At 41.6% G+C, this 12821-nt stretch overlaps 2 protein-coding genes across 2 annotated transcripts in view; one reads left to right on the top strand and one right to left on the bottom strand.

Moving 5' to 3' along the window:
• CHMP2B (charged multivesicular body protein 2B) overlaps nucleotides 1-3232 on the top strand; it is a 24540-nt gene extending 21308 nt beyond the window's left edge. The window contains exons 5-6 of the mRNA XM_015407694.1: nucleotides 742-848; nucleotides 1030-3232. Of these exons, the coding sequence (XP_015263180.1) occupies nucleotides 742-848; nucleotides 1030-1143 (221 nt within the window). The 3' untranslated portion in view covers nucleotides 1144-3232. The remainder of the gene's footprint in view (nucleotides 1-741; nucleotides 849-1029) is intronic.
• Nucleotides 3233-6851: 3619 nt separating this feature from the next.
• Nucleotides 6852-12821, bottom strand: part of POU1F1 (POU class 1 homeobox 1) — a 22634-nt gene continuing 16664 nt past the window's right edge. The window contains exons 5-6 of the mRNA XM_015407696.1: nucleotides 8877-8937; nucleotides 6852-7121 (exon numbers count right to left, since the gene is read on the bottom strand). Coding sequence (XP_015263182.1) covers nucleotides 6908-7121; nucleotides 8877-8937 — 275 coding nt within the window. The 3' untranslated portion in view covers nucleotides 6852-6907. The remainder of the gene's footprint in view (nucleotides 7122-8876; nucleotides 8938-12821) is intronic.

The raw sequence follows: 12821 nt of genomic DNA, 5'->3' as shown, positions 1-12821 counted from the left end.
GTGGGCGGGAGGACACCCACACAGGCAGCAGCACAGCGAATGGAGAGAGACGCCCTGTGAGTGACACACCAGGGCACCAACCAATTCCGGAGCGTGTGGAATGTTCTAGAGAAGTGCCACCACCATTTGGCTTTTATTTATAAGGGAGATGATGATATAGAGCCTTTGGACAAGCTAAATAGCCTCTGCCACAGAGCACACTTTCTCTTCATCTAGTGTGCATGAAACTCATTGGGCTAGCCTAGGCTATCCAGATCAGAGCATGAAAACAAATAATAGTAATATTTATTTAGAAATCAAATAGTATACAGGGGATGGATGAGTGTTTGTAGAATGAGCCAGATCCATTTTTGTCTGCTATCTCCTAACATCTGGAAAATGTGACATATTTTCCCAAGTTCTACAGGAGCTTCACAATTCTTGCATCATCCATTTTCATAATGACTTTGTCATCATTTTACCCATTTTACAATTTGGATCAGGGAATGTGTGAGTCTTCATTATCACGCAGAAATCAATTCCTAACTGTTATATAATTATGAGCCCTTCAGAGTTATATTATATTGCTGACATTGCTTTCTTTTGTTTGAAAAGAACGTATTGGCAGACAGGCAAACCAAAATAACTACTGTATGTGGGAAACACCAGTTGCAGAATAGGAATGCAGCTTTTACTTCTGCAGAATAGGAATGCAGCTTTTACTTCTGCAGTACTAATTCAGCTCTTGCTTTCTCTTCCAAGTTAATGATACTCTAGATGACATTTTCAATGATTCTGAGGAAGAAGAAGAAAGTCAGGATATCGTGAACCAAGTCCTTGATGAAATTGGAATTGAAATATCTGGAAAGGTATGAGGAAATGGATTGTCAAGAATATGGTGGGCAGAAGAGGGGTGACAAAATCTCCATTTGCTCTGATAATTTTGAACACCTTTTGTGCTCTCCTTTGCCTGCCTTCTATTGTCTCAGTCACCAAGAGACACCTTCCTTGCCTAAACAAAGCTTCTCATTTTCCCCTTCTTTTTAATAGATGGCCAAGGCTCCTTCAGCTGCCAGAGGCATGCCATCTGCATCAACATCCCAAAGTACAACAATTTCGGATGAAGAGATTGAGAGGCAGCTCAAAGCCCTGGGAGTAGATTAACTTGATGGTGATGTGCAGCCTGCCTTTACGCCAGTGCAGGCATGCATATGAACTTCCAACACAGGTTTCAATAAAAACCAAATTCCTCTTATCTATCTTGCCTCAGCTATCACTGGTGATAAATTTTAGAGGCACTTGGTGAAACTAGCCAAAATCTTATTGCAAGAGAACAATACAAAATGAAGATTGTGTACAAAAAACATGCATAATGCAGAAGTTGTATGCCTAACCAAACTGGGTTCTACTGTAAACAAGAGCATCTGCTATGTTGAGTCTTAATTTGGATTGGTTGCTTTTAGCTGTTTCTCTAAAAACACCTTGCTTGACCAACACTAAATTTCCTTCAGATTTGTGAACTTTCTGAAGTTATTGTTATCAGCCCCTCTGGAGGTGTTGAAGGTAAATTAAAAGTCTCTTGCAAGTAAATTAAAAGGTCTCTTAATGTAATATATTACTTTTTAAAATGACACTTTGTTTTTTCTTTCAAGTGGGAGGTGGTATTTATTTTCTTCAGGTGAAGGATGTGTTTTAACAGTTTAGGGGGCCTTTTTATAAGCGCCTTTCTAACATGTTGTTGTTCATTCAGCCTTGTTTTGGAATGATATGTGCATTTCTAATTTAGCCCAAGATCTGAGTACAATACTGCTATCATTAGTGGAACCTTCCTAGAAACGAGGTTGTGTGCCATCAGTATTTTGATGTAGCAGATTGTAAGGAAAGTACTAAACAAACTCCATTGTACTGTAACTTAGCTAACTTGAAGAGAATTGTGTGCCTTTGTGTACATAGCCCATATTTTTATTAAGCTTTGAATTGTGAAAAATTAATGTTAAAGCCATTTTCTCAACTTATACAGCACTGAAAGAGTTACAGAGACTCAACAGCAATTGGTGCAAAGTACATAAATGTTATGCTTTTTCTTGAAATAGCATGTGTACATATTGCTGTGCATCATGTTTTCATCAAAAAAGTGTTACCTTTGACAAAATATTTGATTGTCCAGTGTAGTATGTTTGTTTATGTTAAACTGATTTCTTGCACATTAACAGGAATGATTATAAGTTTGCCTATTTAAAGTTAATGGATTTACTTGGGAGTTTAAAATTACACTTTAAAGTAAAACAGTGGATATCTTGACATATTATCGGAAACATAGTACCCTGGAACTCTATAGCAATATTTACAAGTGGGATGTGAAAAGGAGGTTATCCTCCTTTTCACTACCTTGTGGAAATAACCCAAACCTTGGAAATCATCAAGAATGCAACTGATTGTCCTTGAAGAAAAGGACAAGAAAGCAACTACTGTGATTATGACCATGTACTGCATCAATGTAGGGCATCAGCAGCAATATCGAGAACCTAGAACTCCAGTTTAATATACTTAAGATTTGGCTGGATAAACAAATGGTCAAAGCGATCTATAATACATATTGAATTGGGTTTTGCAGTTTTACAGAATATGTGGCAGCATGGCTATGTGGGTGAATCTTTCTTTTTATGGACTTTATAAATATCAACTAAATAAAAGCTTTCAGTTCCTCCAGTGCTGATTCCATTTGCAAGATTTCATTTTGTATTTTTCTGAACAATGTACCCTAACAAAAAGTGTCCTCAGCGTGGTGTCCGTGGGCACCATGGTGTCCTCTGACACCTTTCCTGGTGTCCACTGAGTGTTTAGAAAGATGGCAGGACCAGTTGGGGCACTTGCCCAGCAGGGCCTCTGATAGGCTGGGCAGACTAAAAATAACATTGTTTCAGTGGCAGCTGCCAGCACAGTGTTGGTTTTATTCTCACTCACTCCTCTGTCTAAGTGTTTTATTAAATTAACTCTCTTCTCCCCGGCACTTGAGCTTCCTGTGTGTGTGTGTGCGGCTTTGCCTCCTGTGGCAGATGTTTTATGGTTGCGCCATCATCCTGTGTCAGAATCCCAAAGGTGCCACAGGCTCAGAAACATTGGGGACCCCTGAGTTTAAACCAACCAACTACTAAAGGCAAGGGTTAAAAAAAAACTGGCAGCAGTATTTGTGTTCATTCAGTTTTTTTTAATTCAGGTCTAGTGACTGAACAAAAATATGAAACCAAGAATATGCCCCTGATGGATTATGTATTGAACTGACTTGTAATGAACCAGTTAAATTTAATGGCCAGTGAAGCTGTTTATCCATTGAACAACATTAAACTGACATTTAATTTTGGCTCAGCTCTTGTCTGTGATGCAGGGGAGGAAATTAAGGTATATGTGTAAGTAAGGCAGTGGAATAAGCATGAGGAAGGCAAGCTGCTGAACTTGACTGAGCAAAAAATTAGTTAATTTAGACCATCTTTTCTGTTTAGGATTATTTAAAACCCAGTCATATACAAAGACATCAGTCTAAGAGTTAAATGGGGCTTACTATCAATAAATAAGCATAGGCTTGCAGCTTTATTAGGATAATCGTACTGCACTCCTGGTTGAATCTTAGAAAATCATCTTTACCTGTGAAAGGTGCTCCCAACTTTTTTTTTCTTCCAGACCTGCTCTTCTCTTAATAACTAATAACAAGTCAGAGATTTTGCAGGTGCAAGGGTTTGCCATGGCCTCATGCCCTTTTGAAGAGAACCAATGGCTTGCCAAACAGTCACAGGCTCTCCACTATGAAAATTGACAGCAGAATCATGGCTTTTGTATGTGGTTGCCTTCTTTCGTTCTCCTTGAGCTATATATGGTACCACTAACTAGAGCCCAGTTCATATAAACAGTTTATTGAATAGTAGCTGCAAAGTGTAGCTATGCTAACATTTTGAAACTAAACAAGATAAAAATTGCATAATAAAATAAGGAGCAATACTTGTGTAATACAACTATTTCCCCTCAAAATATGTATTTTTAAGGTTTCAACACTGTCAAATAACTTACACCAATAAATTAAGTCAGTCTACAATATTTTAAAATGCCTAGTATAGCACAAAAACACATGTAGAAAACAAATGCACAGCTTTCAGATAATATCCTCTTCTCCTTGTTTTTGTTGATGTTTTTAAAAGTGACCTTATCCATTCAACAGATCTAATGAGCACAACTTTGGTGACAGTGACATTCTACAGGCACACTGGTAAACTGAACAAGTCGGGGTTGCTCTGAGGCTTGTGTGTGGCCACCTAATGAAATATGTCTATTTTGGGGGCAAAGCACAGTTTGCTGTTAAAACTAACAAACCATGGTTTGTTTTTCCCCCAAATCAGGATTATGGGGCATTCTGCTTTGTAAGAAAAATACAAATTGGCGTTTGCTGGCTTGCATTTAATGGCAAAGAAAGACTCATTGCAAAAGTGAAAATTTTATGGGGCATTCTGCTTTGTAAGAAAAATGCATGTAATGGCAAAGAAAGACTCATCGCAAAAGTGAAAATGATATATTGTGTTGGATCTAGCCAGCCTTTTTAAAAACACATATTCCCCTCCCAAGTCCTACATGATTTTTGTCAGTGCAGGTTCCATGATCCACAGCATAACCTTTTCAGTGGTCAGAGGAGACCATCCCCCTGTTCCTTTTTTCACTAGCGCAATGAGAAGAGGGAGGTATAACTGTGAGCTCCAGGATCCCCCAACCTTGTTCACAGAATGACAAAGCATGTCTTGCTGTTGCATATGGAACCATACTAATGTATTGAAAGCCCTATGCCAATCTCTGTACCTCTTTGCCATTGCTGTGACTAGCTCATCAGTGTGAGTCATCTGCCTTCAGGCTCATTATTTTCATTTTATTAAGATGGACTTGCTGATTTTTTTAAAAACCCTATGCATACTACATTTTGGATCATCCTTGCTTTTAGGTTGAAGTATCTAAACTAATACATGTGACTTCCCTTAAGTAAACTTGTAGTGGTAATTGCTCCTTTGATGCTGAGATATAGCACGAAGTAGGTTAAGCCATATCTCTCACTAGGCCAGGTTCCTTTGGTGACAGCAATCTTTTAATCCTCACAGGGCTTTTCTAAGCAGCATTAAACAGCAAAAGGCAGAGATAGACTGAAGTAGCTTAAACATGAGTTGAAGGGACATAGTTAATGCCTTCCCTATAAGCCTCTCCTATATTAAAGCTGTTGCCAATATTTTAACCAGCAGGGGCACTCACTATTTCTAAAGTTGGCTCCTCATTAGGCTGCCCCCAATTTAAGCTGCTTTTGCATGGAGGGTCCTGTCAAGTAAGGGTATTCTCATCAATTGACAGATAAGCTCAGTCACAGTGGGAGTTGACAGGTTTTCCATTTTTCCTCTCTGAAATCTCTTAATACTTGTAGTCTGTTCTCTTGACAGTCTTGAAAAGGCTCTGTGCTTATTTCGTCGTTGCTTTAGTATCCATGCCACTAATAGAGCAGATGGATTTAAAAGGACTACAGCATATAGAAACCAGCAACATTTCCATAACATTTGGATGTTACAATGTATCACTTCAATCCAAGTATCTGTTTGAATTTCAGATTGAAAGATTTTATGAATTAAACTGGATTTCACAATCTATGGGTCTTAATTTAAGGAGGCCAGTTTACACTACAGCATCCCTGGATCTTCATAAATGCAGGTTGCAAGAAAGACACACTCATTCACACATCCATCCCTTCTGAGGTTGGCGAACAGGAAAACAAGTCTAGCACAAGGGCAAGGTATAGCATCTTGTGTAGTCTTGATACTGGCTTGTGCTGGTCACTGAATGCTACAGACACAAATATATTGTGCTTTTTCAATAGGATAAGCATGCCTCCTCCCCCTATCCAATAGGGTAACCTGCAGGGCAGGTTGGGAATGGTAACCTGCAGGGATTGGTTGGGAAGTTCAAATGGCCCTGGAGGCAAGCCAAGTGGAATGGCCCCTTTGGTGCTATAAGCTAGTGCTGCAGGGGCCACTTGAGTGCCAGCAATGGATGCTGACTCACTCACTGCCACCTCCCATGAACTGGCAGCAGTGCAGGAGGAGAATTCAGTTGGTGAGCCAATACCAATCATCATTAGCACTGCAGGATCTAAGTCAAGTGGCCCTGAAGCACTAGTAGAGTTGCTGGAATGTGGCCCTGTTTGCTCCTGGGAATCAGTGACTGCTCCCTTCCCCCATATTACTGTAAGCTAAGTTCTCTCAGCTCTGTTTTTCTCAGAGTGGAGCTGATTCCAAAATTGTATGCATTCTGTGCTGCTGGCTTTCTGAATATTGGTGGCTTGGTAGGGCATCTTTTAGGGGCCACTGGACTAGTACCTGTGTGCATCTACTGCATCATATAAAGATGCTGGCTTGTGCCTTTTATTTAGAGTAAATGATACTATAAAATGACTCTCATCTCAGCAGGTTCTAAATGCTGATGTCTATATCAGAATAAGAAAACATAATTTGCTAGAAGTACAAGTACCAATGAGTGAATGAAATAAAATATAGAGATATAAGATGGTTAGAAGCACACCTAATTTCTGCCATCCACTCAGTGACCATTGGCCAATTCCACCTTTCCACCCTACCAGAATGTCTGAAGAAAGCTGTTTTGATGACTTTTCTCATTCTGGTATTATATTAATATGCTGAGTGATAAGGCAGGCAGCTCTCAGGCAAAGGTATTGTGCCCTTTAGAGGAGGAAGTGCAGCACAAATTATTACCAAATATTATTGTATGACAACTAGATTAACTTTGTTAATCACCATTGCATGCCCTGCTTTTAGTTCATCAAGCACATTTTCCTTTTATGGAAAAACAAAAATTAAATGTGTCGAAGAAACCAGGAAGAGTCTGTAGGGATAAATTACTGGCAGTCTTGGTGGTCCTTAATAATGGAGTGAAAGGTGTTCTGATGTAAACTTGTCTTCACTCTCTTCTCTCTTTGTCTTCGATTGCAGAACCAAACTCTCACAACTTCCTTCTCCAGATTGAGCCCCTCAGCCATCCGCATAATCTCCTGAGAAGACGGCTTGCTTTGTTCAGCAAAATGACTTTCTAGGGCTTCTTTAGCAGCAATACTAGAAAGAAGAATATAATAGTCCTATTGTAACATTAGCGGTATCTCAGGAAGTTACAGGCCTCTTTCATACATTTTTCTTTTACATGCGGATGGCATGTCCACTTAGGAAACAGATATGGAAAGATTTGTCAGGTGTTGATTACACTTGGGTATGATATACGTGGGCAGGAATTGAAGGGTTATGGAGTACCATCAAGATCTTGCGCTTCAAAAAACTTCCACCCATTGTTATGATTGTGTTCAAACGGAGAGTTCTGGAAAAACACTTATTACATTTTCTCTTTACCAAACAAGTTTTTGTGGCTACCCCTTCCCATTTTACCAGTCATGAATCTTTAAATGGAAGGCAGCCTGACTGGAAGCATTTCATTCCATTTTATGGAGCAAATAAATACCTCACTAACTCAGTGTCTGCGAAACAGTGTCAGCTGCTACTTAGCAGTATTCTTTCCCTTGATCCTCTACATGGTATCAGAATGTAGAATGAGTTAAGTTTTGAATTGGAAGTCTTTCCATGTAGTGCTGGTATCCTAAAATAATGTGGCTGGCTTCAAAGAACAAGCAATCCCAATCAGTGGTTTTAGTAGAATTACATTGCTAGAGAGTACTTAGACGGTTCTGTGCTGGAGTTATCACTATGCTCAAGGTTCACATGTTTCAGCAGGCAGAATCAAAGTAGTTCCATTGGGTACAAAACAGTACCTAACACCCACAAAGTTTGTGAAGGGTCACCCATTTATTGCTTCCCTCTATCGTCATCTGTTTGCATGCTTCTTTCTACCACATTTTTCTAAGGCCACCATTACATGAATGATTGCAACAGACAGCCATTAGATACCACTACAGTATACAGCCAATTAGATGATTCCACTATTGAGTGGCAATGAAGCCAACTTTGAGAGCAATGCTTCGAATCGGTGTTGGTCCAAGTATGAGTAGACTAACTCTTTCTCTCTTTTCCAAGCAACCTCCAAAAACAGATGGAAGAGGGAACACTCCTTGTTGGTGCTGAAAATTTTGCACAAACAAATGCAATTTCCTCTTGGTTGATTCCTGGTTACATTGTGGTGTGGCATTATTCAGTGAGAAAAATTAACATATTTAAAGTTGAAACTGTTTCTAAAATATTTTTGTGGGTTTTTTATCCTTTTAAAGTGAAAAAACTATGCAGATTTGTGGTATGTTCCTTTTAAAAGCATATAGGATACACAAACATTGATTTACTCTTTAGAAGTGGATGTTCTGGTAGTGGTAACTAGTTTTCAGTTTGACCTCAAGAGGGCAGTAGTATGCTTTATGCTGGACACAGAAACCGCATCGAATATTGAAAAAGCATTCAGCACCTGGAAATTCTCCTTTTGATGAAAAAGAAGTGAGAAGTCCCGGATGTGTAGGCTATTTTGAAAAAAAGTTTAAGAGAAGTAGGCTCTGAACGCGAATAGACATACTGAGTTTAAAAATCAGTCACATTGGCCAATTATGTTTCACTTTGGATAAAAGTATAAATTAAAAAAGTTTTCCTTCTGTTACATAAACTATTCTTACGTAAATTCTCTAGTTGTTCTTCCCAGAGTATGCCTATTGAAATGAAAAAGACTACTTCACTGAAAGATCACAGTTTTAAAAGGTAGTTTTTTTTGTTGGATATCTAATGCTGGGGTATTCAGTGTACATAAACAGGACGCTGGTCCAACAGATGGAAATGTACAGTTTCTGAGGCTGAAAATTACAATTCAGCAGCAATCTTTAATACCTTATGGTGGTTCTGCGCTTTCTTTTCCGTTCATTCACGCCGACCTTTTCATTGTATAAAGCTGTATAGAGGGCAATGTTGAGAGAAAGTTATTTCCTATGGCTGATGACGATGTCCCCAGTATCATATTGAAACAATTGCTACCTGCATGTTAATGATTGCAGTATACATTTGCACTTGTATTCTGTGTTTACACTGTATATGCCTCAAAGAATGCAATCACATTCCATGTCTGCAATTAACAGAAACTCCAGAAGACACTGCAATAAATTAAAGTACAGCAGCTGATTGAAAGAGAACACCAGAAGTGGGGGGCCTGTGAGACTCGCAGGGGAGGAATCACATTTCCCCCCCATCGCAGAGTCTAGTTCATCTCTAGGCTCAATCACATGCCTTTGAGCCTGGATGCAGCAGTGCCAGTGCCTGGGAACTGTTCAGAGCCCAGAGCCTCTCTCATCATCCTTTGCAGCTGCAGTGGTGTCTGGAGTTTTTCCAGACATCCTCTTCCACTTTGGCCAGGACAGGAGCAACTCCCAGCATCCTCTGCCAGGGCAGTCGAGCTCAGAGCAGCTCCTGACATCCTCTGCTGTGGCAGCCAGGCCTGGAATACCTCCCAGTGTCCTCTACTGTGGCAGCCAGGCCCAAAGTGGCTCCTGGCATCTGCTGCTGTAGCAACCAGGTCCCCAGTGGCTCCCTGTAGCAGCAACTGCCAGCTCTACAGGTATGTGTGTTGTTGCTGCATGTGCAGACAACACTTATTTGGGGGGGAATTTAAACCCCCCTATAATTTTTTGTGATTTCAGATTTTTCTGCAAACGTCCAAGTTTGCAGGAAAATCTGTTTAGCATTGGTATGGCTTTGATCCATGAATTTGGATATCTGCAGATGGGGGGCCACATGCTGCTATTAGATATATAGATATTCACAATAAGATCAGCTGATGGAGCATATTAGAGAGATCCGTTATAACGAGAGAATCTTGCTTGTAAATAATTCCTCATAGATTAAATAAACAAAGCAGATCTTTTTTACAGATGTGGCCGCTCTCCCCGTTATCTTCTGAAGGTGGAATAAAGTCATTCTAGAAATTAATCTGACGGTAAGTTATACAATACTGATAAAGCTTCAAGTTTTTTTCTTGGAATTTGTAATGCTTTGTGTTACTCCCTGATATCTAAATATGGTATTATGTACTGTAAAAATATTTACTGTACAATGCAAAAACAAAACTGATAACATTTAAAACCTGATCAATAAAACAGAGATAAAGTCTGGTAAATTGTCAAACTTTCAGACTTGTCAGGTTAAAAGCCAGCAGATGACAAAATACGTTTTTTGTGTGTGCTTTTTGCATCTAGTTCAAAACAATATAATTTTGGGAAAAGAGGAGGAGGATTAGATACAGATACATATAGTCTTTCATTAATTTGTGCAAAGTGTAAAACAAATGATTAAAATAATTTTTGTAAGATTTATCTAATTAATTCATTTTGTTTATAGTTTTGTGTACAGGTTGATATGTTATTTTGTAAATTATCTTTCTTATAATTGTTATACTTTGTACTTCTTTCCTTTTTTTACATTTTGTATTCAAAATTCATTAAAAATACCAATAAAAACAGTGAGTACACAAAATAAAATAATGTTCTTGTATGCATACTACAATGTAGCCTTCCTTGTGTCCACTTGGCATCAAACACTCTAACAACTACACCATATTATACCATATCATCAATATAGCTGATTCGCAGCATGGCTCCATCTGATGATACTTAAATCCACAGTTTGGGGACATGGAGACAGAAAGGAAGATTTTTCAAAAAAGTTTTCCCCCCCCCCCCCCCCCCGGCTTGCAGAAAAATCTGAATTTTTAAAATTGGTGTTTACAAGCCCCCCACATGACTGCACAGGCTCACACATTAACTTGCCAGCATTGAGGAGGGAAGGAGGAGACAGGTGATCCTGTGTGTCCTGAGGCAGCCCACCCCTGCCTGTCATCTGGAAGCTGGCTGATGGGTGGGGAGGTGGAGTGGGAGTGATCCCCTGTGAAGTGGTGTTCCTGCAGGCAGGTGGGGAGGAACAGGAACCGCTGCCATGCCCCCCCCACTTCTGGCAGGCGAGCAAGGGAGCCCAGGAGCTGCCAACAGTGCCCCCCAACAAGTAGTGAGGAGAAGGACAGTCAGGTGGGCAGATGGACTGGCAAACAGACAGTCTTGCTAGAGGTATATAGGCAGCCGGCAAGGAGAAGGGGGAGCCTCCATTGTGGCCTGCCACCCAAATTGTTGAAGTAGCAGTGCTTGAGGTGGGCAGGTGGGTGAGGAGGGAAAGCTTTCCCTGCTCCCCAGTGTCCCACCCTCACCAAAACCACAGTTGAAGCAGCAATGCAATACTGGAGGCAGGCAGGTGAGCAAGGAGGAGGGGAGACTCTGCCGCTGGACCAAAGGAGGGGAAGGAGCAGGCAGATTTATTTATTTATTTATTTATTTAATCGATTTATACCCCACTCTCCCTGCCGGAGCAGGCTCAAGGATGGCTGAAATTCCCCCCTCACAAGACTCTTGGGGGTGTGAGAGGAGGGGCAGAGTGGTAGTGAGCTGCCTGACAGGTGTATGGGATTGCCTCCTCTGCAGGACTAATATCTAATTCTTAGACCCCACCCTCCCTGCCGGAGCAGGCTCAAGGCTGGCTGAAATTCCCCCCTCACAAGACTCTTGGGGGTGTGAGAGGAGGGGCAGAGTGGTAGTGAGCTGCCTGACAGGTGTATGGGATTGCCTCCTCTGCAGGACTAATATCTAATTCTCAGCATGGCTACATCTGAGGATGCTTAAATCTGGATACTGGACCCATGAACAGACACATTTAAATCCCCACTCTGCCATGGAAGCTTGCTGGCTGACCTTAGGCTACTCACACACTAACCTGTCTCACAGGGTTGTTGTGAGGATAAAATGCAGGAGAGGAGGAGGAGGAAAGCCGCTTTGGGTCCACAATGTGAGGAAAGGCCAGGTATAACTGAAGTAAATATAGCTTAAGATGGGAAGGTCAGTTAAAAGGTAGTTTGCTTGGTGGGTGGGAAGGAGAAAAGGAAGAAGGGAAAGTTGAGTACATGGGGATGCTGTAGGAAGGAAAGACCAAATTGTGTTGGGAGCAGGTCATAGGGGAAATCCCCTCAAATCCTTATAGGTCCCCTGCTTGTTATATGGCCAGCATGGTCCCAGCTGTGGATCCTGAAACATGATCAGGGCCATGTGGAGAGAAGGGAGATATTGCTATAGACCTAGGTGGCACATCCAGATTTGAAGAGAAATCATTTCAAAAAGGGGTGAATACACAAAAAACCACCCTGACAACATTTTCTGCATAAGCACAGACAACTTTGTCCTGAACACTGCAGCAGGCAGGTGGGGGAGGAGGAGGACAGGGCAGTAGTGCTGCAGGTGGATGGGGGGGGGAGCAGGAAGCTCAGGATCTGCCCCAGCCCCTCTCTGCCACTGATGCTGCAAGTGCATGAGGGAGAAGGAGGCTTGAGAACCACAGTGCAGCAAGGTGGAAAGTCCAGAGGGAGCAGCAGAGAGCAGGCAGGTGGACAGAGTAGTGAGGAGGGCAGAGCACACAGAGGGAAGGGGGAGGGGGAGTGAGCAACGGGGGCACCAGAAGGGCACTGGTGTCACCAGGATTCTCCCTCCCCTGCAAATTTCTTTCAGTTCCCTGCTTGTAATATAATCTCTCTATATAATAATTCTCTGGTCCCTGCCACACGGCAGGGTAAAGGACGCTCGAACTGCGGCTAATGTGAGCCGCAGCAAAGTTGAGACGGCGCGGCGGGATCTCACGGACCCCCCGAGCTGCGGCGCCGTCGCTCCCCGGCACGATCAGATGCCGGGGAGAAAGCGACGGTGGGGAGGGGAGCCTGGCGAACTGCGCATGCTCACACATGCGCAGTTC

Source organism: Gekko japonicus, unplaced genomic scaffold (genome assembly GCF_001447785.1).
Source record: "Gekko japonicus isolate JY-2015 unplaced genomic scaffold, Gekko_japonicus_V1.1 scaffold1709, whole genome shotgun sequence".
Lineage (NCBI taxonomy): Eukaryota > Metazoa > Chordata > Lepidosauria > Squamata > Gekkonidae > Gekko > Gekko japonicus.
This window is presented reverse-complemented; position numbering and strand designations above follow the sequence as displayed.